Below are 26,715 nucleotides of genomic sequence, written 5' to 3'. Positions count from 1 at the left end.
AGGGCAGATCTTCCCCCTTGAACACATTCACTGTATTGAGCGTTTGTTGTTGAAGTGTTACTGCACGTTATGTTTTCTTTTTATACTCTAGGTGGGTTTTTTTGTGACAGAACGACAAGAAAAATCTTTAAATATTGTTGTAAATATAGTTTCTATATTTCCTGGTGCATAAACATGCTGTTTGTGACAACTCATTCTCACCATGACGTCCCTCAGAGGAGGCTTTTTGTATGTGTATTTAGTGTGGTTGTGTGTTAGCATTTTGGCGTCTCGCTGGAGGTTGATGGGCGTCGGCCTTGTTTGGGTCATGTCTGTCTACGTATCCTCTTTGATGGCGAGACTGATTCAGAAAGTCTGAGGAAGAGCACTTTTACTCCAGATGTCACCCATCATCAAGTTCCTTATGTTTCCCCACATTAAAACAAAACTTAACCTCCAAGTGAAAAAAATATGAAACTCTTGATCAACGTGAGCAGGTAGTCTTTCTCTGATGACATCATACTGGAGGATCTTGGGGCGGAACAGGTTCTAGGGTCCCTGAGTTGAGAACATAACCTGACTGGAGGAAGTTTTCTAGAGCTTATGTGGCCGCTTGATCAGTCCCATTTCCAACATATCCGGCTGTCGCACTCCCAGCAGGACGCCATACGTCACTGACCATTTATTGATAAAAAAGTATATAACCTTCAAATAACTACCACAGCAAAGGACTTCCATTCTAAGATTCTAATGGCGCAGCAACTGCTGCATCCTGAGATGTTGAAACGACTGATAATTCATTCTTCTAGTTCGCTAAACATGATTGGATCAAGACATTATTTATAGAGACATTATTTATGGCTCCTCCCTCGATAACGTCATCATTATTGTCATCATTATTGTAAAACTGTATCTACACAAATCCAAACATGACAGTGAAAGCTTGTCTTAGGAAATTACAAAAACAAAAACAAAAACCAAACATCACATAGTCAAACCAATCATGGAAACAAATACAATCATGTAACGACGAGATAAACTACCAAAACAGATCAAAACAGGGAGGAAGAAATTGAGATTCTTCTCATTTGAAAATCAAACTAATTTTAAAGAAATAAATGACCACTGGTGTCTTAAGCCGTGGCAGCCTTGAGTTCTTTTAGTCAGAAATGAGAGAACAGGAGGCAGGGAGCAGACAGGTGCACACGTCGCAGTGTTTCTGCTGAGGGAAGCGTCAGCCAGAGCGCATGCGCGTTCTCCTCCCCCAAGAAGAGTCCGACACGCCCCTTCTCAGTGCGAGCCATGTGCCCGTCCATGACGGTAAATGAAGACCTCCGCCGATATCCAGCTTCACTTTGATTGGTTTTTCTCGTTCCACGGCGGCGGCTCGCGCGCGGCGTGTCGGTCAACATGTCGGCGGGCGTCGTGAACATCCAGGCGCAGGTGGAGTCGGTGCTGGGAGCGCTGGTCAAAGTGGCCACGGCGGAGTTAACCAAACTGTTCGAGAGCAGATACCGAGCCTCGGCCGCGGAGGAGTACGCGGGCCGCTCTGACGACAGGAAGCGAAACGAAACCTCGGAAACCGTGAAGACGTTAGCGGCGGGAGAGAGAAGACGCAGCATCGGGGTGCAAGTAGACGAGGACATCTGTCCGCCGACGGACTTCTCTGGTACCGCGCGCGTGTGTATTTGTTTGTGTGTGTGTGTGTGTGTGTGTGTGCGCGCGCGTGCGTGCGTGCTCGCGCGCACGAGATTGTTCGACTTCCTGTTTTGGTCCGCGACTGCAGCACGAGGACTGTAACTCCCGAACCCCCGTCACGGTCCCGCAGACCTTTAAATGTTGGTGCTAGTATGCTCACGTGCTCAGACTAACAGAATAACTGCTGTGGGTTGCGTCAGTGCACGCGAGATGTAGAGGAATTTAAACGCCCCCCTTCCCTCTCCACAGGTCCCCCAGTGCTCCCTGAAGAAGCGAGCGTGAGGGGGTGCAGGGAGGACGAGGACGAGGCCGAGGGCTGCCTCACCAGAGCAGAACCTCTCCCGGTTGAAGATGGCGCCTGTGTTGACCCCGGGGGGTCGCCCGTGATGGAGCAGGTGGGGCGGGGACTCGTGTCTGACCTCAGTGTTTCTGCAGCTTTTGCTTGAACTGATTTTGGCTGACAGCTGAAGTGAACTGATGTCAGCAGAAGTTCACATGTTAAACAGAGTGACATACACAGGTGAACTTGGTGAATTAGAGCAATAATTATGATTCAAAAAAGTCCATAAATCATAAATGTGTTGTTTTCATCACTGATGAGGACGCTGACAACACGTCCATGTTCCTGCGCCGCACAGACGCACATGACTGCAATGATGAGTTGAGTGTGCAGAGTTGTTTAATCGTACGTTGTGGTTGGTCGTTCCTCAGGCCGTGGCAGAAGCCGTAGGAGCGGCGGAGCCTCCACCTGATGGTGTTCCACACACAGAAGCCGTCGTCCAGGGTAAGCGGCCACACGCGGGGCCAGGTGTGTGCAGCCTGCAGCCAAAACACGCTGACAGAGCGAGAGTAGACACACGTGACTCAAACGGCACAGTCGTCCGGGGAAGGTGTGAGTCCTGAGGAACTGCAGTCTAGGATCCAGTGCTGTTTCTCTGTATTTTGGGGGGCAGTTACATGTGGCCAGGGACCGGCTGATCCCACTCCTAGATGTGTTTCTGCTGCTGCTTCTCCCCCTCCTCCTTCTTTGTTCCCTCCTCCACAGGCCAGCGGTCAATTAGTAAGGGGGGGGGGCACTCACTCTGGGGGCAGCAGCAGGGGAGGGTTTGGTTTTTGTGTTCACTTTTTGAATGAACTCAACCCTCATGTACTCTGTCCTTGATGGCAGAGTCTTCTTGTTTTGGTTTGTCATTTTGAGTTGGAGATCCCCGGTCATCCATTTTTTTTTTTTAAATTTTGTCATTTTATTTTTGATCAAACCTGCTGCTCCACCATTTGATAGGCCACTTAAACTGTTAGTGGATGAAAGCGATGAGGGGGTGTTGGTGCGCCGACAGAACTATTTACCAGGCCAGGTACCAGCTGATCCCACACCCAGGTGGGTTTTTTTCTCCTGGTACTGTTTTTTGTTTTTGTCCCCGTTTTGATTTATTATGGTGGCAAGATATTTTAAAGTTTAAAAATAAACTTCAGGTTCCAGGAAGACTTCAACACAATGTAATTATAATCTTCTTGGGGAATTTAATCGTCATATCACAAACCCATTGTGTTTTTTTGGAGTTGTACTCAATATAACATCAGTTTTCATGTTACGCCGAGACCAGTATGTCTGTGGCTGGCCGACGCTGTCAGCCCTACTGATGTACTGGTAACCGGTTGGACTCCAGTTATAAATAAAGTGCCACTTTTGTTATTTTTAAGAAAGAACACCTGTTTTCCATTCTTTGGCCTGCTGAGACGTTGCCAGTCATGGTACTTTTGATCAGTGTGTCAGCAACAGACGTACGGAGGCATGAGCTCATGAAATGCTTTAAATTCCCTTGATTTTAGTGTTGTGATTCTTTAAAATGATGCTTCAAATAGCAAGAGAGGAGCAAAAGGCCCAAGTTACAGTGAAAGAAGTTATCAGTCACATCATGATCTCTTAACGGAACTGAACTGAATCAGTGATTTGATACCCTGGGAAAAGAACCGTGAAGGGTCCAAGGTTAGCCTGAATTGTCCAGGAATCTGCCAGAATCGGAGCACCGACCCATTTGAACGCAGGGGATGAGCGGAAACAAATGGGATCATAAAAATACAGAATCCATCGAGACTCGTGTGGCGACGTTGTCTGCGTATCTGCCTCTGTTGGTTTCTTCGACCCGTTTTTCAGACGTTGATATGTGAACTTCATCCATGCGGTAACCGTCTGCACCGTACCGAAATGATGCGTTCAGGTGAATTACTGCTAGAATGTTCTGATCAAGTGGGCAATGGTGTGGAGGCTGAATAGGAGGAAGATGTGGGATTGTGCTTTTTTATTAAAATCATTTAATTTTCTTGTAGTGTCAACGGATCTGAGACATGGGTCCTCAAAAAGCTCTCCAACTAAACAGATGCGCCTTGTGATTCGGCCAGACACGAGGGATATCAAGTCTGGGAAAAAGAAGAAGTTTGTCTGTCCGTTGATCCTGAAGCCCGAGTCTCCGGCACCAAAGCCTGACAGTTCTGAGACGTCTGAACAAGCGGAGCCTCAGCAAGCCTGCGTCAGCACCGCGAAGGGTACCGCCTACAGTCCGTCACCATTTGATGGAGCTGTGACTCCAGCGCAGGCAGGGGTTTGGGAGCGGATCCACACAGCCAAAGACCCAAAGAACCAGCTTCAGATGACACTGAAGCTGACATCTCCAGACCAGAAGCTAACGCATCCGTGTGAAGTCCAGCTGGTGAATGTGCTCACGGTGCCCAAAAAGCTTCAGGACGATGGCGCCAACAGCAAAACAGGGTGCTCTCTACCTAAAGACCTGCGTCGCCACCAAGGTCTTCACACAGGCCATCGCCTCTGTTGCTTCACCCCATGTGGAGACGGTGTTTGGCGGCTCCAGAACATAGTCAGCCGTTCCCATGACGGGTACACGTGCAGTATTTGCGGAAAGGCGTTCAAGCGTCGGAAGATTCTCCGGCGGCACGAACGCTTCCACACAGGAGAAAAGCCATACCCGTGTTCACAGTGTTCCAAGACGTTTGCGCTGCGCAAGAGCCTCCGCCGTCATTTGAGGTTCCACACGGGTGAGCGACCGCACACCTGCACGCATTGCAGCAAAAGCTTCCGTCTCAGAGACAATCTGAAAGCCCACCTGAGATTTCACACCGGAGAAAAACCTTTCAGCTGCACCTCATGTGGGAAGATGTTCAGGATCCTGAGAAACCTGGAGAAACACAAACTCGGTCAGTGTGGTTTCTTGGTGCCGTCATTCCGGACAATTGCTGGCTTGTAGCTGCGGAGAGCTGGTGGTGGTTGCACCGTTCCTACCTCAGACTGAATCATTTGTAGCAGGAAGTAAATGCTTGACTGCCATCCAGAAAGGTTTATTTTAAGGAGAAATAAGGGTAGTGGGGCATTTGTTCAGAAACTTTTACTACTGATGTGTTTCTAAATGTTTCTATGCTTGTTGTGACTGTGGACCAATAGTGTGATGGACCAAGTTTTCTACCATTACAACACTTTTTAGCATTAGAAAACGAGGAAGTCCTCCCCTCCAGCTATCAGTGGCCTGCACCGTTGGATGAGTCCAACATGTCCCAGATGAACTTGTTCCACTGAACTGTGGTATGAACATGGATGTCTAATCATTCATGTGTATTTGCGAATGTGCATTATTTTTTTTACTCCTTGTCCCATGTTGTCCTGTGATTCAAGCTCAAATGGTCATAAGGTGTTTGTTGGACCAAAATGTCCCTCTGTGGACATTAGCGTGATCCAACTGGTCTGCTGCTGTTCCAGTGTACCGTAGCGGAAGAATTGATGTCTCCACTGAGGTCTGTCCACCTTGGCTGGAGGAACGTGGTGTGAGGCCCCCCTAGCAGATGGTGGCTGTCAGACTTTACTCAGGTTCACTCTGTTTCATCTCACAACAGTGTGTCGAACAGCAGACAGGAGCGATCTCTCACACCTGCCGTCAATCAGCTTAACTTGAATGTTTTCTTATGTGTGGGGGAACCCAGCTGACTGTCGGACCTGAACCCAGAACCCTCTTGCTGTGAGGTGACAGTGCTCACGACTGTACCACCCAAAGTCAAAGGTTGTTTAAGAAGAATATCCCTTTAAACTGACGTGGCTCAAAGTTTGTCTCTTCGTCCAGAAATGCGTACTTCTTGCCTGTCGTGATGAGTTGCTGATTGTGACTGATGATAATTGTCGGATTATTATTTACTGTTAAAACCTTGTGACATTGCAACAGGGAGGGATTAACTTGGAAGTGACCTCCCTAACCAGTAAATCCTGCTTCGTAGTGCAAGCCACAGATGTACGTGTTTGGAGCTCATCCAGGAACTCTCCAGGTGAGCCGCAGGTTCACAACGTTTATATGGGCATCAGATGACCTAAAGTGGAGAATCCTGAGCAGCGTTCACCGAGCTCCACGGACGCCAATTAACCTGAGGAAGTGTTTGATCAGAAGTTTTCATATTTCGTGGTTAGCTGTTACCGTGAGCTCAACATGCTGCACAGCGTGTAAGGGCTGCAGCACAGGTTTCCATGGCAACATACCCTGCAGTAAAGTGAGCCACCATGTTGATACCGAGTGTCCTGGCTCGACCCTGATGCTACCTGACTGACAGTCATCCGGCGCGGTGTGGCGGGGCTCTGGCCCCCTCACCTGTCGGCTCTGTCTCTGAAGGTTTTGTTGATAGTACAGCCACTCGTGATGGTTTTGAATCTGTTTTTCTAACCTGTTTTTGCATTCATGGAGTGAATCTATGAACTACGAGCTTTGTTTTCATGTCAGAGTTTAAGAGTGGACATGTTGTTACTCGTTGGTTCAGCGATTGTATAACTGATGTGGTTATTTTTACTTGTCTGGCTTTTACAGATGTTGATAGCTCTCAGAACAGATGGGACTTTTCTAAACTCGTGATCCCAGCTAACCTTTGTTTTTCCATCCTCTTTACTATATCAATAAAACGAGACCAGGTGAAACTTCGTATATGGTTTGATGGTGGTCTGAAAGCCAAAGTGTGGACAGATGCACAGCATGGATCAGTGTGTAGTTGTGTCCATAGTGTGTATTCCTGGATGTTGGGTGTTCATGTGTTCTCTGTATTGATTCAGTGCTGAGCAGGACATAACATGGTTCAGCTAGAGATCCTTTAAATGCAGCTGTAAGAAGAGAACTTGTCACTTCTATTATTAGAGGTTTGATTTACTGTATGTATCCAAAATTTGGTTATAAAGAGTTGTTCTCAAAGTGTAGTGAGCCCTCAAATGACCCCGTTGAGCGATGGCAAACACACCACTAGCTACCAAAATACCATCCATCCAATTTCTACTGCTTTTCTGGTTAAGGGTGGATGGGGGTGGAGCCTCTCCCAGCAGCCTTCCCCCTGGACAGGTCACCAGGCCATGGCAGGGCCAACACATAGAGACAGACAACCATTGGTTCTCCCAGCCACACCTACGGTCAATTTAGAGTCTGGATTAACCTGGTCCCTCTTGATGTCTTTGGACTGTGGAGGAAGCTGGAGTACCAGAGAGAACCCAGCAGGAACAGGGACAACATGGAGACTCCACACAGAAACACCCCGCGCTCCAGCCGGGGCTCAAACCGGGAACCTCCTTGACTGGAAAGACCCTGAATGTGAAATGTTCTCTAGAGCTACAACTGTGCTCAGTTTCACCAGTTTGTCATCACCTCAGCAGACACTTCACCTGTTTACATGCACACACCAGATTTTGTGAGTGGTGTTGCTGTGGCTACTAACGTGTCCATTCAACAGTAGTGTGTGTGAAAAAGGAAATGTGAAAATGGCTACACATAACAACTAAACACGTTAATAAAAATAAACTGTGTGCCAAAGGCATGTGAGGAAATTTAAGAAGAAGATGGATTTACTTACTTCATTTTTGCCGCCAGTGATTTCCAATGATCTCTGGTACTCCAGCTTCCTCCACAGTCCAAAGACATCAAGAGGGACCAGGTTAATCCAGACTCTAAATTGACCGTAGGTGTGGCTGGGAGAGCCAATGGTTGTCTGTCTCTATGTGTTGGCCCTGCCATAGACTGGTGACCTGTCCAGGGGGAACCCTACCTCTCACCTGAAGGCTGCTCCGCGACTTTTAACAGGATAAGAGGAAGAAAAGGGATGGATGGATAGAATTCCGGCTGCAACCTACAACTGTTGCAGTCAGTGATGTGCATGAATTATTTTCAATTTAGTTATTGTTTATCTTTAAATCTATCAGCGGCTCCTTGTGATATTGATTCACTAAATAAAAATGTGAACATCCAACCTTCATTGACAATTGAAGTGAACAGAGACATCCGTCTCGTCAGTCAGTGTCGTCCTCGCCCTGACAGACTGAACCGCAGAGCTGTGTAAGTGTCGGTGTTAACCTGCACTCCTCTCTGCCCATTCTGTGACTTCTATTCTTCTTTCTCCTTGTTTCAGTTGATTTCATTATCTCTTCACACTCTCTGGATCATGTGTAGCTGATCAAAAAGCCTGTATGGAAATGACAGCAGGGACTCCAGTGTTCTATGTACGCCAGTCAAGGTTTGGCCTGTTCACACACACTCAAACCTGATTTACAGGATCTGCTTTGACAAAACTGTATTCTTTTATTCTCATAGGTCATAAAAGCATTTCTCTGACCCACTGTTGGTGGATCCATAAAGGATTCCAGCTGTAGAGGGGGCACACCCTAACTATCTTGTTGTTCACCTGCTCAGCAGCAGAAACTTACTGGCCAAATGTGGATTAAGTACATCAATAGATTTGGGATCCTTAGCGGATCCAGAAGAGATCGCACAGTTAGGGAGGTAGGCAAGACAGAACAAACACCGAAAGAGGAAGTAAGTGTTTGTCGCTTATGACTGCCAGAAATGAAGCTTTTAATGCAAACGTACAAACAGGAGAAACTACCAGCAGAACACGTGCAACTTTCTCAAATCTCAGTGTAGCTTTGAGAAGTCAAACCTGCTCTTTATGTTCATACACAGGCAGGATGAATCTTGCACCTCTGCAGCAGTCTTGTGCTGCTCACCTTGACTATGTGTCCTGTCTTTATTACTGTTTTTTTCTTTGTTTTTGTGTAACATTTTATTGCTATTGCATCTTGTGTCACTGCAGATGGTAATTAGCTATCTGCTAAATCTGGTGTACACACATCTTTAATTCCCTGTGGATAATTCATGTTAACATGATCGGACTGCACACAATCCTTTTCCAAATAAACTAAATAAAACTAAAAAAAAAAAGACTGTTTTCTTGTAAAATCAAATGGAATATATAACCCAGACTGCAGCAAGAGCAGGGACAGAGAGAAGAAATCGTAAATATACATCAGTTCGTTTCATTGTGCTGGATGGCTGGCATAGGAGGACGCTTCACCTGCTGAGTCCAGGTTTAGGCTGGAACAGGATCATGAAGAGCAGGAAAAAGTAGCTTGTATGCATGGCAGCCCTGTAGTGTACAGACCTGCAGGGCCAAGAGGAACAATAAAACACATACAGACAAACCCAGCATGACTTCAGAATGTTGTCGACTGTTGGCTGTAGGAAGTGTGACACAGATGATGGTGGTAGACCGAAGGCTGGACAGGGACCTCGTGAGGAGAGTGGGTAGGAGCCGATTGATGAATGGATCCTGGGAACAGAGCAGAGACAGCAATGTGCCAAAGTTCAAGGGTGAAATTCTTCAGCCTAAATCAGATTTGAGTCATGAAATAGTGACGGTAGCTTTAATATTTTAAACATCCACATTTGGAGAATCTGCATTCAGCCCTCCATCACTGTAAAAGTAGCTGTTGTTGTCATAGTAAAAGGAATTTGTCCTCATTGTTGACAGCACTGAACAGGGTGGTGAGGAAGAAGCTGTGGTGGGCAAAATTAAAATGAAGATTGCGGTGCAGATCCACCAGAAGATTCCTCCAGCTGACAGATTCTCCCTGTGCCAGGTGAGGAGAAGGTTAGAAGAACATGAGGCCACTACCGGCAGTTATGGATACAGGTGGCCAGTAAACTGGTACCAGAGTTCTGGGGTGAGAAAAGTCCAACTTGGTGTTCTTACTGTGTAATGACAGGACACGGGACACAGCTTGTAGCTTGTACTCACTTGTTTACATGCCACCGGAAGGGTGATACATACAAAGCATGCTGGACCTTGTAGTCTATCATATACATAGACCTACTGCCACACCTCCCCTTCTTAGCCAGCAGCATACATTCAACTTTTCATAGAACTGTTTCAATTTTCATGAAACTTAAACTTTTCATAGAACTACATGCATTGCTTTTTTGTTTTTTTACATCAGCAAACATGAAAACCAAATGAACTTGTGTTGTCTTACAAATCAAGTCTCTCCAGAGCCCTCGACCTGACCTGACCTGGTGACTTGTGGTTGTTCAGGAGGAGTGCCTGTGGCTCTGAGGTGGATTCTGTTTCTCCTTAGAATGCCCCTGTCAGTCTCAACCAAGTATGACCTTGGCGTGTGGGCAGTTCTCAGTACAGCCCCTGGGGCGGCCTCCGTGGTGATCCACACTTTCTGTCCAGATGGGAGCTCTGGAAGCATTCCAGAACGGTGATGGTGGTTGGAGGTTGCAGCTTGCTTGCGTCTCCCTTCCTCATCCTTCCAGCGGAACTCCTGCAGGTCCGGCCATTTAGGATCCAGCTTGCTTGATGGCTGGGGCAGTGATGTGCGCAGGTTCCTCCCCATCAGCAACTGCGCTGGCGAGAATCCGTGCTCTAGTGGTGTGGCTCTGTATGCCAGTAGTGGTCTGACCTGGTCAGTGTCCCTTTTCCATGGACTCTCGATAGTCTGAACAGCACGTTCAGCCTCACCATTGGCTTGTGGGTAACGAGGACTGCTCGTGACGTGTGAAGCTGCACTCTTTTGCAAAAGATCTGAATGTCTCTGACAAGAACTGTTGTCAGTGACCACGGTCTCTGCGTAGCCTTGATGACTGAAGACTTCCTTCACGGCTCGCACGGTGGCCTCCACTGACGTGCCTCTGAGCTCTGCTAGTCCACAATAAGCAAGTAAGTCTTTTTCTTCCATTCAAACAAGTCCATCCCCACCTTTTGCCACGGGCGGTCCGGGACTGTGGTCTGGATCAGTGGCTCTCTGTACTGAATTCTGTGTCTTTGACATTCGTCGCACCTGACTACTGTCTGTCTGATGTGGGTAGTGACACCAGGCCACCATACTGATTCCTGGGCTCTGGCACGGCATTTGGAGATACCCTGATGACCTTCGTGGAGTTTAGTCACTATCTCCCCTCTGAGCTCCTGTAGTATCACAAGTCTCTCCCCCTTCATGAGAAGGTCACCTGCAAGATACGGTTCAGCCCTGCCCTGTAAGGGGCAATATCTGGCCTCAGTGAGTGTTTCTCTGGCCATTCTGTTTGAAAATAGTGTGACACAGTTGTGCATATGTCATCTCTTTTCTGTGCCCGTTTTATTTCTTCCAATCGTGTGTCGGTAGCGGGAAGCGAGGACGCAACAGCATTCACAAACACCTAGACCTCCTTTTCCAGTTGCAAGTCCTCCTGTGATATCTTGTCTGGCAGCGGAGCTCTAGACAGCGTGTCTGCAGTGATGAGGTTTTTCCCTGGGACATGAACAATATCATAATCATACCTCAGGAGTCTCAGACGAAATCTCAGCACCCTGGGTGGCAGATCATCCAAACCTCTGGTGCTCAACAGCGGGATCAGGGGCTTATGATCTGTCAGTAGTGTGAAGTGCAGCCCCTGCAGGTATGAGGTCAGCCTTTCGCACGCCCATGTAGCCGCCAACGCCTCTTTTTCAATTTGCGAATAGCGCTTCCCCGTGTCTGTCAGTCCTCTTGAAATATATGTCACCGGTTGCCATGAGCCAACGGTCTGTTTCTGTGTGAGAACAGCACCTATTCCGTATGCCGATGCATCTGCTGCCACTCGTCTCTGCTGAATTTGAATATTTAGCGAGCGCCTGTGGCGAGCTCAGTCCCTCTTTCAGCTTTTGAAAAGCCGTCTGTTGAGGTTCCCCCCAGACTCACTCATTTCTCTCTCTCAGTAGGTCTTTCACGGTGACAGCAGCCAGCTGGGGAAAGAATTTACCCAGATAATTTGCCACGCCTATTAGACGGCGTACGTCCTCCACACATTTTGGCTCTGGCATCTGTAGGATCGCTTCAGTTTTGTTTGGGTCAGGCTCGATGCCTCTTGCAGAAACCTTTTGACCAGCAAAGATCATGTGGTCCTTAGCAAACGCACACTTCTCATTCAAAGTGCTGTACATTATTGCTTGTTGTTTCTTGATAGTTTCACTTTGTCTCACTTTTTGTACTGTCTTCGCCAGGGTCAATTCTGCATCCATTTGTAACTGTTCTGACAGCCTCCTGCCATTTATCCCAACCACAATTCGGTCTCTTATTCGCTCTTCCTTAAGCACTCCATAGTGACAGTGTTCAGCTAACTTGTGCACAGCTGTGATGAATGCTTCTGCACTCTCTCCATCTTGTTGGAACCTCATGTTAAACTGAGCTTTTTCAAATATCACATTGTATTTTCCAACACAGTGTTGTTCAAATGCCATTTTCACTGCATCATACTTCTTTTTATTTGCGTCGGACAATGGCAGAACTGTCAAAATGTCATCTGCAGCATCTCCCATAGCATAAAGAAGTGAATTCACCTGATATTCTTCTTCTTTCTCATCTCATCCGGATGCCACACGAAATCTCTCAAATCTTCTGATCCATCTTGGCCATTCTGACGGATTTGAGACGTCAAATGGATCTGGGTGTGATATTTGAATTGATGCCATTCTGTATTACCTCTCGTTGTCGATGTTCAGAAACTGTTTATGATGCGCCTTCACTCCTCCGTTCTCTCCCGTGTGTGTAGCCAATGCTAGAGCAGACTCGCGGGCTTTTCCTTCTCTTGTCCCTGCACTGTTTTCCCGCCAATCTCGTCACCACAGAGCTTCTTCTTGGTTATTTTCTTGATGAAAAAACATCCGCGGGTGTGCGGGAGTATATTGCGCTGATTATTTGAGTTCTTAACTTCACTTCTGACACCACGTATAATGACAGGACACGGGGCACAGCTTGTAGCTTGTACTCACTTGCTTACTAGCCACCGGAAGTCCGATACATGCAAAGCATGCTGCACCTTGTAGTCTATCACATACATAGCCCTACTGCCACACTTACCAGTGAACATTTTGTGGTCAGCCTTCCAGTTGGAGGTGTGCAGCCTGGTGGTGACACGTTTGAGCTTTCATTTGCAGTGACAACGCTGACATTGGAAGGTACGATCATGAAAGGAGTCACTTCAGGAACTCTCACTGATCAACATTCTACCACACGTGAACAAACTCACATGGCAGCAATGGACTCATTTTACAAGGTGACAAATGCTAAAGGTTTTCTGTCTGTCTGTCTGTCTGTCTGTCTGTCTGTCTGTCTGTCTCTCCTTGCTGATGTCATCCAGCTTGATGCAGTGTCTCCCTGCTTCTTCCTATAAGAGGAAACAGAGAATGAAAAACAAAAGTTACTTGCTTATATATGATATTCATCCACCCATCCCTCCATCCATCCATCTTCTCCCTCTTCTCCTGTTAAGGGTGGTGGGGGTGGAGCCTCTCCCAGCAGCCTTCCCCCTGGACAGGTCACCAGTCCATGGCAGGGCCAACACATAGAGGCAGACAACCATTGGCTCTCCCAGCCACGCCTACGGTCAATTTAGAGTCTGGATTAACCTGGTCCCTCTTGATGTCTTTGGACTGTGGAGGAAGCTGGAGTACCAGAGATCATTGGAAATCACTGGTAGCAAAACTGAAGTAAATAAATCCATCTTCTTCTTAAATTTCCTCACATGCCTTTGGCACATTATTGGCCAACCAACCAAAAACATCCCTCAGCCGTTTTTGTTTTTTTAGTTTTTTCTATGAGTAAGAACCAAATCAGGGAGATCAGGCACACGGCTAACCGGAGGAGAAGGTTGCTGCACTGTAAGGACAAATAATGCACCGCCTCCTCCCCACGCTTCTCCTACAGAGGCAACTCCTCCTCCTGGTTCTGACGCATCGTCCATAATAACCCTTTAACACATTCACTCTTGGTAGCCTCTTAAATGCTCATGTCAAATAAGCCTCGTGAGTCATGAGGCAACAGTGGCTGCACGGAGTGAACCATTTAAATTAACACCAATCCTAAAAGTGCCCAATAAAAGCAGAGAATAGAGCCGGTTAGAGTTGAAGCAAGAGTGTATACTGGTGGAACACCACTACATTAGAAAATATTTTAATCAAAGAGCTAATGCTGGTGGTCAGGGTTGTTTTTCAGGGCATGCTTCAAACTTCAGAGAGAGAAACTCACATTAGCATTAACATGCTAACAGTAATACTCGTGGTGGTGTCGTGATCCAGGTGTCCAGAAACCAAAATTAACTTAAGCACTATCACTCCCATGCAAACACGTTCTATTGATTTTGTAGTCTGCTGAAAATCCTCCAGAAAAATAACATGGGAGTCACTGGGAAAACTGGAGGTTTCTCTCCTGGTCCCTCCTGTTACTACACACTGCCAACAACATCATCACAGTGTACTGAAGCGGTCCGGCCACACAAGTGTCATCCAGGGGCAGTGCTTTTCCAGCTCAGTCAGCTCAGTGAGTGAAAACAAATAACTGTGATTTCAATTCTACACACACACACACACACACACACACACACACACACACACACACACACACACACACACACACACACTCTGAGACAGGTATGTCCAGTTCCACCGATGTCAGCTTCAGTCCCAGTTCTCGGGCTCCAGGATCCGGCAAGTGAAGAGGAGCTTTTCTCAAACAGCTTTGCAGTTGGGAACTGTAAGCTGTTTGGACGCCTGGTGTGTGTGGCATCTCTTTGGCTGGTGGCAGCCACAGCTGCTCGCTGATCGTGTGCTTCTGACAGGCCTGTCTAGGCTCTGTGGAGGCAAGCACGGTACGAGGTTTCCTGAGCTTTTCCTGTAGGTCAGTGCTCGCTTGAATCACGGACCTGGACAAACCCAGTGCCTCCTGTTTTCTTGGTTAAAAGTTCCGTTTGGGATGCGCTGATTTCATTGCTGAGAACTTCACCACACACCGGACGCGGGGGCCTCGGCTCCATTTCAGTCCAACGGAATCTAAACTGAAGATAACTTGAGTCATTGCTCCTCTCACCAGCCCGCCTTGTTGTTTGCTAGCATGCTCCAGCTGCACGCGCCATGTGAGTGAATGTGACCATGAAGGTCTGGCGAAAAAATATTACAAGAAAGACAAAATGTGAATAATGTGTATTTCAATTGCAAAGTATTTACTGTTTTAATAGTATTTTTTTGTTTTTAAATGCCTCTGATTAATTTAATTTTCCAAAAAAGTCTAAAATCCCCCCTTTCACCACCAGGGGGCGCTGGTATAGCAGCACTCTTTGGGAATCCCTGATCTGATCACATTGATTTTGATATAATTTTGATAAATTGAGACGCCGGCGGGGCTGCACGGTGGTGCAGTGGTCAGCACTGTGGCCTCACAGCAAGACGGTTCCGGGTTCAAGTCCCAGCTTGGGCGTGGGATCTTTCTGGGTGAGTCTCCATGTTCTCCCTGTTCCTACTGGGTTCTCTCTGGTACTCCAGCTTCCTCCACAGTCTAAAGACATCAATTGGGGACCAGGTTAATCCAGACTCTAAATTGACCGTAGGTGTGAATGTGAGTGTGAATGGTTGTTCGTCTCTCTATGTTGGTCCTGTGATGGACTGGTGACCTGTCCAGGGTGAAACCTGCCTCTCGCCCGTAGATGCTGGGATAGGCTCCAGCCCCCCCGCAACCCTTAATGTGTAGGAATAAGCGGAAGATGACGATGGACGATGGAGACGCCGGCGATGACGCCCATGTGTATTAAGTCAAACATGAATAAAACTCTATTTTCAGCCTCTGTGGCCACAGTTTCCATTTCATATGTCATGTTGGTGAGTAAACTGCAGAAAATATTAAGTGGACATGCTGTGTTAGCTGCTAGCTAGCATTTTCTGTCAATAAAGGCGTTAGATAAACAGAGCATATGCATGCATTCATATTTTGGCAAGATTATGATTTAAGGATACACAATTTCTGTTTTAAGTTATGTGACTCAGGGGAATTGTTAAGGTTACATCATCGCTAGAGGTAATACAAGTGTCAGAGAATAAAAAAGTGCTATTTATTTACTTTATTTGTCCTCACAGAAATGACTGCAGATTTGTGTTTCTGATTCAGACCAACCAAAACCATACAAACACAGGATTTGTTTATATTCTTTCGTTCTGAATTAAAAGCCTCTTGCCAAAAAATCATCTCATTTTAACTTAACATTTCTAAAGAATCACATTTATTACTTTGTATTTACTGTGAAAACGTGACCTACACACACACGCACACACACTCAAAACTCCTGACACTGAAGCCTCCTCCTCTTAGGCCCCGCCCCAACAGGAAGTACAAACATATCCTGAGCAGTGCTTTCACTTTGGGCTGCGTGAGTGGAAGACAGAGGACGGACTGCTTCCTCTGACTTGTTTATCAAGGTATGGCTTTCACCGCGTCTGTCCTGATCTTCCGTTGAGCTTTTCAGAACAAAGACAAGGAGGAGGTTTTATTCTGTCCCTCTCACCTACAGTCTTGTTGTTGTCTGGGGTTCTTGGCTCAAAAATGTCAACCCCAGAGAAAAGCCAGCTTGAGGAACTGCTGACATGCCCGGTATGCCAGGACATATTCAGGGACCCTCGGCAGCTGCCCTGTGGACACAGCATGTGCATGGTGTGTCTGGAGAGCTTAATGGATCACGCCTTAGATGCCCCCTTCCGCTGCCCAGACTGTAGGGCAGATTTTGGAGAGACCATAGGGGTGCAAAAGAGCTACGCGCTAGCCAACATCGCGGAGGACTTCAGGGTGGACAGGGGGAGGAGGGTACTCTCTATGAATGCTTTTCTCTTAACCTACAATCTCTTAAATTAGGAAGTAGTCTAAACATGGCCATGTGTCTGACTCGCCTTCTTGAATAAGCAGGAAAAGAAGAAAGAGACTGTGCACTGCGACCGCTGCCCAGAGAACACAACACCGGCCGTTAGGACCTGCCTCAAGTGTGAGTTGTCACTGTGTGAAGAGCATGTCCAGGACCACCAGGAGCTGCGGGTGTTCATGGGACACCCCCTGGTCAGCCCTCTGGGTGACCTGCTGGAGAGGAAGTGCCCGCACCACAAGATGCTCCGGTACTACTGCAACACATCCAGACGCTACGTCTGTAACTTATGTACTTTGGAGAGCAAGCAGCTCAAACTGGCCACGGAGACGTCCACCGTCCTGCGGCGGCAACTGACTGTGAGTACTGACTCATAAAACTCAGATGTATAGAGAAGGTGCACGTGCCCAGTACCTGTCTGAGTCCAGCCACTGACTGCTGACGTGCAGGAGCAGGATTTGCTGGTCCCTGATAATCTGGGCCTCGGACTCCCCTCCCCACCCAGTCCAACTCCTTGATTCCTTAAAAGAAATTCTGGTAATTTAGGACCTGGTTTTTGTCTGTGCTCCTCATAGTCCCTGGTCTGAAGAGACCTGGAGGAGGTTACTTTCGCTCCTGTCTTTCTAATCCTTTCATCCCAGAATCCTCATTGCTGGTCAGGCATGTGAGCTCAGTGAATAATCACTCAACTACAGGTTCAATGGAGAGGCATCAGTTTGAACCCTTTGATGAAGCTGTCGTGATGCTGCAGCAGCATCCTGAGGGCTGAGTGAGCGTTGGTCTACGGAATGAAGCAGTGGCACGAGTCAGACTTGTTTCTGTCAGTCTCTAGTATTGTTTACGACATTCTGCAGAAGAAAGGTTTACTTGAAATGAATCTTTAAATCAGTTTCATGCATGTTTTTGAGATTATGGAAACTAATTTGTTCCATCGCGATACCAATGGAACCGGTTATCTTGAGATTATGATATAACTTCTTGTACCCGGACAATTGTTGTTCTCTCAAGATAAAACTTAATCTTTTTGTGAAAATAAAAGTCATTTCTCAAAAACAAAAAAACAAAACAAGATAAAGCAACGCTTTACAATGAGAAAATAAGGGAAGAGGATCAAACACACCTGCTACCTAACGAGCGAAGTAAGACAGCAGCATCAGAAATGTAAAAGTACATACCACAAACGTCTTTAGGGTGTGTAAGCTTTGTAAAGCAAGTTTTATTTGTGTGTGTGTGTGTGTGTGTGTGTGTGTACGTGTGTGTGTTGAACAGGAATACATGGATCAGCACTTTAAGGCGCTCGATGAACAAATTTCGGAATCCACCCAGCTCGTAAAAAAACTGCAAGAAGACGTCCAAGGACAAGTGAGCCCCCCTTGACTGAGTCCTGATGTAGTAAGGAGGATTCTGTCACACACCAAGTGTCAACATGAGCTCTGATGTGCGATTGTCCTCCTGACAGAAGCAGAAGGTGAACCCCGACCTCTCCTGCATCAACAGCGTCACCGTGGTGCTGCTCTGTCTCTGGTTTATTGTTCTGTATTATGGTAAAACAACATTTACAAGCGTAATCAAGCCCTACTGTGCGTGTGCATGGACTCAGTTGTTCCTGTCTGATTCTGACCAGCCTACAGCTTCTCTGTGGAAAACCAGATGCTCTCAGAAAGCTTGGACAAGCAGCAGAAGCTCCCACCGTAGCAGGTAAGAAGGATCAGCAATTCTGAATGCAGATGGAGGTATTATGATCGTATCTCATACATGAGAATATTTACTTGTGAAGTATAAATACACGGGGCCGGCGTGGCTCAGAGGTAGCGTGGCTGTCTAGCCATCGAAGGTCGCTGGTTTGATCCTCACTTCCCCCAGTGACCACGTCCAAGTGTCCTTGAGCAAGATACTGAGCCCCTAATTGCTCCTGATGGCCCTGTGACGGACTGGGGACCCATCGGGGGAGAAACCCTGCCTCTCACCCAATGTCAGCTGGTATAGGCTCCACCCCTCCACGCAGCCCTTAACAGATAAGTGGTATAGAAAATGGATGGATGGATGGAAGTATAAATATTTTTGTGTTTATGTGACAATGTTTCCTTGATGGTGGCTGAGAAACATCCATCCATTTTCTGCCTCTTCTCCTGTTCAGGGTGGGGGGGGGGGGGGGTGGAGCCTCTCCCAGCAGCCTTCCCCCTGGACAGGTCACCAGTCCATGGCAGGGCCAACACATAGAGACAGACAACCATTGGCTCTCCCAGCCACGCCTACGGTCAATTTAGAGTCTGGATTAACCTGGTCCCTCTTGATGTCTTTGGACTGTGGAGGAAGCTGGAGTACCAGAGAGAACCCAGCAGGAACAGGGAGAACATGGAGACTCACCCAGAAAGACCCCGTGCTCCAGCTGGGGCTCCACCCACAACCTTCCTGCTGGGGGGCCGCAGTGAGGACCACTGCTCCACCCTGCTGCCCTGGCTGAGAAACAAGAAAAAAAAAACACAGTGCCTTCAAGGAAGAGGCAGCTAAGCTGCAGGCTTGATCTTGTGAATGATTGTCGGCCAGAGCTGAACTTGAGAGCAGCTGAAATGACTGTAACCTGATAAAGCAGCCTGAGTAGTGACCTGACTCTTAAAACACAGCAAGAAGGCATCAAATGTTATTTACATGGAGATGAATGACGCCAGCGTTTCTGGTGAACTAAACTAGATCCAAGCTTTCACAGGTTGGAAAGTTCCATGTCCAGCTGGTCTAAACTCTGGTCTCCCTTTTCTCCTTTGAGGTCTTGGGGACAGAGTGGCTGGCTGTCCCTGTCCTGTCTTTGTGAGCCTCTGCTGCAGACCTTGTATGGTGGAGAATGTGGAGGCCATTCTGGACCACCGGGGAACCCACCTGATTTTTAGTCCTGAGCACATCACATGATCTCATTCAGTGCTATGGAGTCCACCACTATCACCAGTACAGCTGCAGAGATTCAAGGCTGAATGCACTCAGCTGGCAAGTGGCGTCGCTCCAGCCAGCAAACCTCTCCTGTCAAAGCCTTGTGAATAATCCATCACTTCGTCACAACGCCGAGCGCTGCAGGGATGACGTCCTTTTGTAGGCCAACGGATACATGATTCCTATGTCAACGACTTTTGTGCTTCCTCTGTCGGCGTGATGGCGTTTTGTAGTTTCAGTTCGCCATCACAATATTGAAGATGCATAATCCCTTCAGATTTCACACGCGGCATTTACTTGTTTTATGTCATAGAACAGCATTCACCTGTCTTAAGATGGCGTGACGCACCGACCCAAAAGCTCAAGATGAGGGAGCTCTAGATGTTGCACACTGCGACGCGTTTCTGTACTTTGAGGCCGGACTCAAGACTTTTTCTCAGATGTGTTTTTGTGCCACAAGTGTTTGTACAACGTGACTTCTGATTGTGGATTGTGATTCCCTGTGAAAAAGAAGCACTGAGACTGACTGGCTCAGGACGTCCCTTCCAGCCCGTGATGGTTTTTGGGGTCTACATGTTGAACTGGATGATTAATATTCAACTGTTAACCTCTATTCAGAATCATAAACATTCCAGAGCCTTCAGAGAGCACTTGCATTTGGATAAAGTCATAAGTTATATAACCCTTTTAAAACATTCCTATATTTGACACGTTAGACACTGTATTATTTTAAGTGAAACTGTCAGTTTTACTGGGCATCAGCTACTTTGACAAGTCAACTATAAAGTGACCGCCTGTCATGTAAGTTACCAGGACATCTCTAAAGCCCCGCTGTGGGCCCTGCTCTTGAGCTTGAAGCAGCAGCAGCAACACCGACGTAGCCAGGGACTCCCCTTGTTTACCAATTTAATTCAAATTTTCCGACGCTTGTAAAACCGCTCAGCAGCTCAAGACGTGACGGTGGTCAAAGTGATACGCCGAGTCTCTACTGATGCGACAAAGTTAGAGACGACCCAGCAACGAGACCACGACTGCTGCTGATCACAATCACATCAAGAAACCTTTTCTCATTTATTAAGAAAACATGATAGTCAGGCATTTCTTAATTACTAGAGATCTAAATGGAATGTTACAACAAACTGAAGGCAACACCTTGAAGGCCACCGTCCTTAGTACAAAGAGTAGCTATACAGTGATACAAACAGGTTCTCCATTCAAGTTAAGGCATTTTTGTACCTACAGCGTGTACTGGAATATGCTCTACACATGAAAATGGCAATCTGAACTGCAGAAAACTTGATCAATCAGTGCAGTCTCTTACAAAATTAAATTGACAGGAAAATATATTGTAGAAAAATCAGAATCTCTTTGTCTTGATCATCTTTTGTATTTACTCATACACTTCTCGTCTGTAGCTGCCTCACAGTCCCTCGAGGACGGACTAAAAACGGTCAATAACGCCACGCAATGATCCAGGCTGCAGACGTCTCAGTTGTTGGAACTGGTCGATGTGCCAAAGAATACCAGCAAGGGATTTCGTTTGTAGCTCCTTAACAGGAACTTACAATACATAAATACAAGAGAGAGAGAGAGAGAGAAAACCCAAATGCAGTATTTCTGCATCTGTCCATGATTTAGTAACACTGAGTACTGGTTAAATACAACTGAAGTGATGGGTGGTGGCTGCTCTACTTCACTGTTCCCATGCTCTGATTCTTGATGGAGCACCACGCCTTGAAGATGTCGCTGAAGAGACAAAATACTTGGTTAGCTCATCTGTGCGTTCGTTGACATGCCACTGAACCTCAAACGTCAGAGTTGAGTGACGCTTCCACGCACCTGCAGTGAGTGGCCACACATTCGTTACTGCAATATTCTCTGTCCCAGTCTTCGCTCTCCACTGCTGGGTTGTTACAGCCCGCCCTCACACACACACTCTTCGCTGAGGCAACGTCGCTGGAATCATTCACCTCCATCTCATCCTGAAACATTCCACCAACAAAAAAACTAAAAATCACCAATGTTACATCCAAGTATCAAAGACTTCCAACATGCCAACAGTCCTGGAGCTCCACATGAAAACGTACAAGTCTGACAGGGGAATCACCAAATCTAAGGCTGGACGTCCCATCACTCATCCAATCAAAAGAAATAATTTGCATTGCACTGAGCAGATTCTTAACCCCCCCCCCCCCCCCCCCCATCCAACCAGATGTGACTAATCTAATGTAGAGAGTTTAATAATAGAGGGACATTTAAGACATACTTGCAAAAAAAAGAAGGTATTTTGCCTTTCAGGTACGCACAGAAAGTTGTTTTGAGCTCAGGAAGAGATGCCTTTCCCCTCCTTTATCACGTCTGTCACTCCAGAATGCAAAAAAAGCCAGCAACACACATTTAGCTACAAGCTAACAGGGCCCACAAAGAAAAGCAAAACTGTCAAACATGTCCTCTTACGCCCCTGGAGGTCATCGACCAGTATAATCCAGAGGTTCTTCATCCAGCGTCTCTTCAATAATCACTTTGATTCCAGCAAAAAAAACGTCCAAACTACAGCACTTTGTGAACTGCTGTTTTGGGAAGGTCTGCCGTTCTTAGCCATCAGGCAACATTAGCTTCAAGCTAAACATATGTGGCTGGCACTTTCTGCATTCTGGATTTCGGGGAAGGAAGTCTTGGTGAGTTAAACGCCAATGTGTGAGTACAAAATACAATTTTTGGGTGAGGTATCACTTTAACACCTTGGAATACAGGTTTAATAGAAAAGGTGTTCGGCACCTTCAAATTAATCTTTAGTCTTTCACTGCAAAACACTTCCCCCCTCTGTCTTTGATAAACTGCTGCAACTACGTCAGTTTGTCCAGTGAGCTGAATGACCGGAGCTCACACCATCGCAGGTGCGACGTGACCTCCTGGTTATCCCGTTAAACCCTCCATAAATACTGAACCCATTAGTAATCAGAGTATCTCTATCTGAAACACGTTCTTCCGCTTTTATTTGCCGTCCTGGTCCTTAAATGCTTGAAATGAATCTTCCACTCTGAATGCAGGGGAACCAGGCACAAACTGATGACCACGCGAGGCAACCTGCAGCACTTCAACCCAGACAAATCAGACATTCATTCAAAGTGGGTCTCAGCCTCAATGACAAGCAAGACTGCAGTGAATCAGGAGGCAGAGTACCTCTTCGGACGGGAGCACCTCTGTGACTACGTCCTCGTTATGGTTTCCTGCCGTGACAGCGGCAGTCACCATCTGCACTGCTGCCGCTGATGCACACTGAGGTGATATCACTGTAGACCCTGCTGCGACTGTAGTGGGGACAATGATCGGCAGGCCGTCTTTTCCCTGCAAGGAGGCGGGGACTATTTTTATCTGGAGTGGAGGTGGAGGAGTAGTGGTGACGGACACGGGGAGGCCGGACACGCTAACCCCCTCACGGGGCTTCGCCTGCAGGCGTGGTGGTATTGGGGCCATCTGTTGGAGCCGCGGTGGAGGTGGCGCGTTCTGCATCTGCTGCAGTGGCGGTGGCTGACGTGACGCACCGGAGACGACAAGCGTAGGCTGCAAAGCACGGATCCCAGCAGGCAGCATGGTGACCACCTGCCCGCCCACCTGCAGCATGTGCTTTGGGATTATGATCTTGGTGATGGTCTGGGCTGCTGGGACCTGTGCAACAAGTGGAGTGGAAGATTTGTTTGCCCCCGTGCGGGAGCGCGTAGCCATCTCTGGGACATCCAGAATGATGTTAGAGGTGCAAATGTTAGTGATGGTGTTCTCTTCAAGGTTGCTGGTGGGTCGGGGGGCCTGGTGACCTACAGCGGGGATGGCGGCAGGAGCCGGCTTGACCACTGGTGGAGGTGGTGAGGGGGCTGTCTCCAACTCCTCTGCTGCAGGCTGCGGGGAGGACTGATGAAAACAAGTAGGTCAAAGGTGGGAAAATGCCTTTCAAAAGCTCGAACAGATAATGAGCTTACCTGGGACAGCTGGTTGGCTCTGTAAGCTGCCAGTGCTTTCAAATAGTCTCTTTTGGCTGCTTCTGTCTTTCTTTTATAAACCTACAGAGAAAAAACACATACACATGGTATTGTCATTTGTTGTCTAATTAACAAAAATCGCTTTTTTCCAACGATATGCAAGCATGCCAGCATATGTACCTGTTTCTGTTCCTCAGCCAGGCTGTCCCACATTGAGGCCACAATCTTTGACACTTCTCCAAAAGAAGCATTGGGGTTCTGGCCCTTGATGGCGGCCTGGGTGTCCCTGAAGAACAGGGCATACGCTGAAACAGGCTTCTGTGGCTCATTAGGGTCTTTCCTCTTTCTTCCCTTCTTTGCAGCTGCTGCCATAGTTGTAGATGTCAGTGATGCTGGCTTCCCCCCACCCCTCCTGGCTGCAGCCGGGGAGACAGAAGACAGGAGCGCTGGCTGGGACGACAGGTGGGAGAGGACAGAGGAAGAAGACAGAGGCATGGGGGAGTCGACCAGCACGCTCCGCTGAGCCAGGAGAGGTTGGAAAGAGTGTATTAGTTGCAGGATCTATGAGTTTGCAATATTAATACAATTCTGAGAGCCACGAGAATCCTCACCTTGAAGTCATCCATGTCCTCATCCTGTAAGGACCCGGCTGGAGACGGTGTCGCTGACAGCGGCTGCTCTAGGGTCTCTGCAGGATGCCCAATGCCCCCACCCCCAAGACCTAGCGCCAGCTCCGTCTGGTTAATTGTAGCCAGCTGACTGCCTCCTAAAAGACTATGACCGATGTCAGCCAGCTGAACGTCAATGGTCATTGGGGATGAACTGCTAAAATGTGAGCCACTGGTGTTACCCAGCTCCTGTGGACAGATTGCAGGAGTGGAGAAGTCCAGGGTGAACCAGGTGAAATGTTTTCACTATGTTGCAACTGCAGGAGTGGATGGCTGCGTTGAGCCAGGAGGAACAGGATGAGTTCAAACTTTCAGCACTTACCAATGAAGAGGAGCTGAGCAGGGGCCCCCCTCCAGCCTGGCCCATGGCTCCCATGTTCAGCTGCTCCAGGCCCTGGGACCCACTGTTCACAAAGGTCGAGGCAAAAGATGGGTCATTAGCCTCCACCACCAGGTTGCTAACGAGGCTCCGGGAGCCTGCGGGTCCGCCGGTGCCGTCTGACCCGTCGGACAGCTCGAAGCGGGACACCGCGTCACTGATGCTCAGGGACGGGTCTGGGTCAAGGGAGATAGGAGGAATCTCAAAAACCTCATCCCCGAGGCTGGGTGTGTGGAAAGTCTGCTGTTGGTGGACAGAGAATAAACGTGCGTTACTCTTCCAGCACTGAGACAGCGGTTAAGTGTGCGTGAGTGTGCGTGAGAAACACGAACCTCGGCGGACAGAAAAGGGTGGGCCGCGCCGCTGATGGTGAGATAACTGTCGCCGCCTTCTGAAAACTGAAACAAACCCTTTAGACAGACAATGTTCCACTTCCGAGAAAAGCTCTCTCCCATATAATATCGGCCAGGTTACCTTGTTTTCCCCGGAGTATTCACCGTATGCTTGAGGGTCCAAAAACTCCGAGTCAACATTTTGGGGACACCCGTCAGATAATTCAGAATAAAAATTAAGGTCCATTTTGAAATGTCTTACTCTTAAAAACAGTCACATGCGCTGAGTGCTTGACTGAAACGAGGATTTCTTCATTTCCTACCCATTGCGACCACTGCATTCGCTTCGCCTGCCTGCTAGCATCTAAGTTAGCGACTTAGCTTATCACCGCCGGTGAACATGAGGTAACGGACGAGGAGATGCTAACAATAAGTTATCTTTGTCTCGATGAACAAAGGAGATGTGGGACAATTAAAGGTATATAACAGTTATAACAATGTTGCCGAAATGCTACGTTTGAAGTCAGAACGCTCGCCTGGTGAGCAAACTTTACTACTAGCCAAACAAAAAGCCACTCATGCTAACGCTCTGTCTCCCTGAAACGAACACATTGACCAATGGTGGTTTTACGGACTATCGGAAAACCAAACACCACCTTCCCCCTGTCGTGCTGCTGACATCCTCGCAGAAAGTCCACTTTATGACTTGACTTGCTGATCATGTGAGCAACAACGAACACCCGGCAGTGCGGTACAGTCAACGATAAACTACAGTTTCTCCCGTATATCGGAAATGTTAGATACTGCGCAAAAAGAAGCAGTGGAGGCAGCACCGTTCCCACGGCCAGCAGAACTCTTCTTGACTGGACCCTCGAAATAAAAGTGACCTTTATTTAATAAATTAATTTTGCTGTTATTTTACATAAACAGCCGAATTTCTTTCTATTTTGTTTTTAATTTGGAACGAGGTGGTTGATTTCGCATGTTCAGCAGGTCCGTGGATCCCGGAAGTTGAGACCCGCATCTTACTGAGAACAAAGTGAAAGATGAATCCGGGGATCTTACCGCCATTTCCAGGTTTAAGTGTCGTTCACCTAATTGGGGGGCGTTTATCAGTGATGGTTGGTTGTTGCCATGGTTGCCACCGGTCAGGAGGCTATAATTACTCAATTATATCTTCTAATGATTCTGAGCATCGTCGGGCCATTGGTCTTGGGTTATACATGTCCTGCTGTGAAGCAATTCAGTCTATAAATATTTTACAGCCACACTCACGTTATGTCATAAAGATCATGTTCATCTTACGATTTGGCTTAAAACACATCACCACCATTGATAACTTATAATGGAAATACATTAAAGTAGCACTTCACCCAAAAAGGGTATTTTGCCTTTAAAGTATTCGCAAATAATTGTCTTGAGCCCCCAAAATGTACTGTCCCCCCCCTCCTGCATTATTTCTTAGACTCCAGAATGTAGACAGCCACCTGCTTAGCTCGAAGATAGTGGTGACTGCTGGCTAACAGCAGCAAAGCTGTCCAAAAATTTAAGTTTACAAACTCTGAAGTGCATCATCCACTTGTTCCCTGCAGCACCGAACTGCGCGAGTGTCGCTGAGCCGTTGTTAGCTGTAGGACGGCGTGAGCTCTGAGCCAAGTAAAGACGCTGGTGAGACCCTCCCCTCTATAACAAAGAAGTTACAACAGGGAAGCAAGTTAACTCAGGGTGCATCTTTGTAAGTACTTGAAAGGTAAAATACACATTTTG

At 47.4% G+C, this 26,715-nt stretch overlaps 3 protein-coding genes across 5 annotated transcripts; 2 read left to right on the top strand and 1 right to left on the bottom strand.

Moving 5' to 3' along the window:
• Positions 1-1,219: 1,219 nt before the first annotated feature.
• LOC147261052 (uncharacterized) lies at positions 1,220-7,080 on the top strand. The gene is made up of 4 exons (XM_086202896.1): positions 1,220-1,648; positions 1,927-2,072; positions 2,389-2,461; positions 4,006-7,080. Exons 1-4 carry the CDS (start codon positions 1,390-1,392, stop codon positions 4,935-4,937), a joined length of 1,410 nt encoding a protein of 469 aa, XP_086059022.1. The 5' UTR covers positions 1,220-1,389; the 3' UTR covers positions 4,938-7,080.
• A 597-nt stretch (positions 7,081-7,677) lies between these two features.
• On the top strand, positions 7,678-20,950 carry LOC147261051 (E3 ubiquitin/ISG15 ligase TRIM25-like). 2 transcript variants are annotated; one of them, XM_086202894.1, is made up of 10 exons: positions 7,678-8,211; positions 8,289-9,613; positions 12,931-13,049; positions 16,130-16,236; positions 16,329-16,618; positions 16,718-17,029; positions 17,940-18,032; positions 18,130-18,214; positions 18,295-18,368; positions 19,435-20,950. In XM_086202894.1, exons 5-9 carry the CDS (start codon positions 16,361-16,363, stop codon positions 18,363-18,365), a joined length of 819 nt encoding a protein of 272 aa, XP_086059020.1. In that variant the 5' UTR covers positions 7,678-8,211; positions 8,289-9,613; positions 12,931-13,049; positions 16,130-16,236; positions 16,329-16,360; the 3' UTR covers positions 18,366-18,368; positions 19,435-20,950. The 2 variants fall into 2 exon arrangements, with proteins under 2 accessions (XP_086059020.1, XP_086059021.1); XM_086202895.1 differs by lacking the exons at positions 7,678-8,211; positions 8,289-9,613; positions 12,931-13,049 and adding an exon at positions 15,539-15,642.
• On the bottom strand, positions 20,490-25,950 carry tox4a (TOX high mobility group box family member 4 a). 2 transcript variants are annotated; one of them, XM_086202893.1, is made up of 9 exons: positions 25,091-25,950; positions 24,949-25,014; positions 24,560-24,856; positions 24,181-24,426; positions 23,750-24,088; positions 23,570-23,650; positions 22,776-23,501; positions 21,432-21,574; positions 20,490-21,338 (listed from the first exon to the last, which is right to left on the bottom strand). In XM_086202893.1, the coding sequence occupies exons 1-9, from the start codon at positions 25,193-25,195 to the stop codon at positions 21,281-21,283; spliced, it is 2,061 nt and encodes a 686-aa protein (XP_086059019.1). In that variant the 5' UTR covers positions 25,196-25,950; the 3' UTR covers positions 20,490-21,280. The 2 variants fall into 2 exon arrangements, with proteins under 2 accessions (XP_086059019.1, XP_086059018.1); XM_086202892.1 differs by having other exon boundaries at positions 20,493-21,338; positions 24,560-24,859; positions 25,091-25,949.
• Positions 25,951-26,715: the final 765 nt, after the last annotated feature.

Source organism: Aulostomus chinensis, chromosome 5 (genome assembly GCF_037954235.1).
Source record: "Aulostomus chinensis isolate RoL2024-O1b breed Wild chromosome 5, RoL_Achi_v1.0, whole genome shotgun sequence".
Taxonomy (NCBI): Eukaryota; Metazoa; Chordata; class Actinopteri; order Syngnathiformes; family Aulostomidae; genus Aulostomus; species Aulostomus chinensis.
Note: the sequence above shows the minus strand (reverse complement) of the source record. Positions and strands in the feature narration are given on the sequence as shown.

Coding starts and splice junctions, on each gene's coding strand:
- LOC147261052 (XM_086202896.1), top strand. CDS start 1,390: ATGTCGGCGGGCGTCGTGAACATCCAGGCGCAGGTGGAGTCGGTGCTG. Junction 2,073..2,388: donor GGTCGCCCGTGATGGAGCAG/GTGGGGCGGGGA, acceptor GTCGTTCCTCAG/GCCGTGGCAGAAGCCGTAGG. Junction 2,462..4,005: donor CACAGAAGCCGTCGTCCAGG/GTAAGCGGCCAC, acceptor ATTTTCTTGTAG/TGTCAACGGATCTGAGACAT.
- LOC147261051 (XM_086202894.1), top strand. CDS start 16,361: ATGTCAACCCCAGAGAAAAGCCAGCTTGAGGAACTGCTGACATGCCCG. Junction 16,619..16,717: donor GGGTGGACAGGGGGAGGAGG/GTACTCTCTATG, acceptor TTGAATAAGCAG/GAAAAGAAGAAAGAGACTGT. Junction 18,215..18,294: donor GTTTATTGTTCTGTATTATG/GTAAAACAACAT, acceptor GATTCTGACCAG/CCTACAGCTTCTCTGTGGAA.
- tox4a (XM_086202892.1), bottom strand. CDS start 25,195: ATGGACCTTAATTTTTATTCTGAATTATCTGACGGGTGTCCCCAAAAT. Junction 24,860..24,948: donor ACCCTTTTCTGTCCGCCGAG/GTTCGTGTTTCT, acceptor GTCCACCAACAG/CAGACTTTCCACACACCCAG. Junction 21,575..22,775: donor AGGTGCTCCCGTCCGAAGAG/GTACTCTGCCTC, acceptor GGAATGTTTCAG/GATGAGATGGAGGTGAATGA.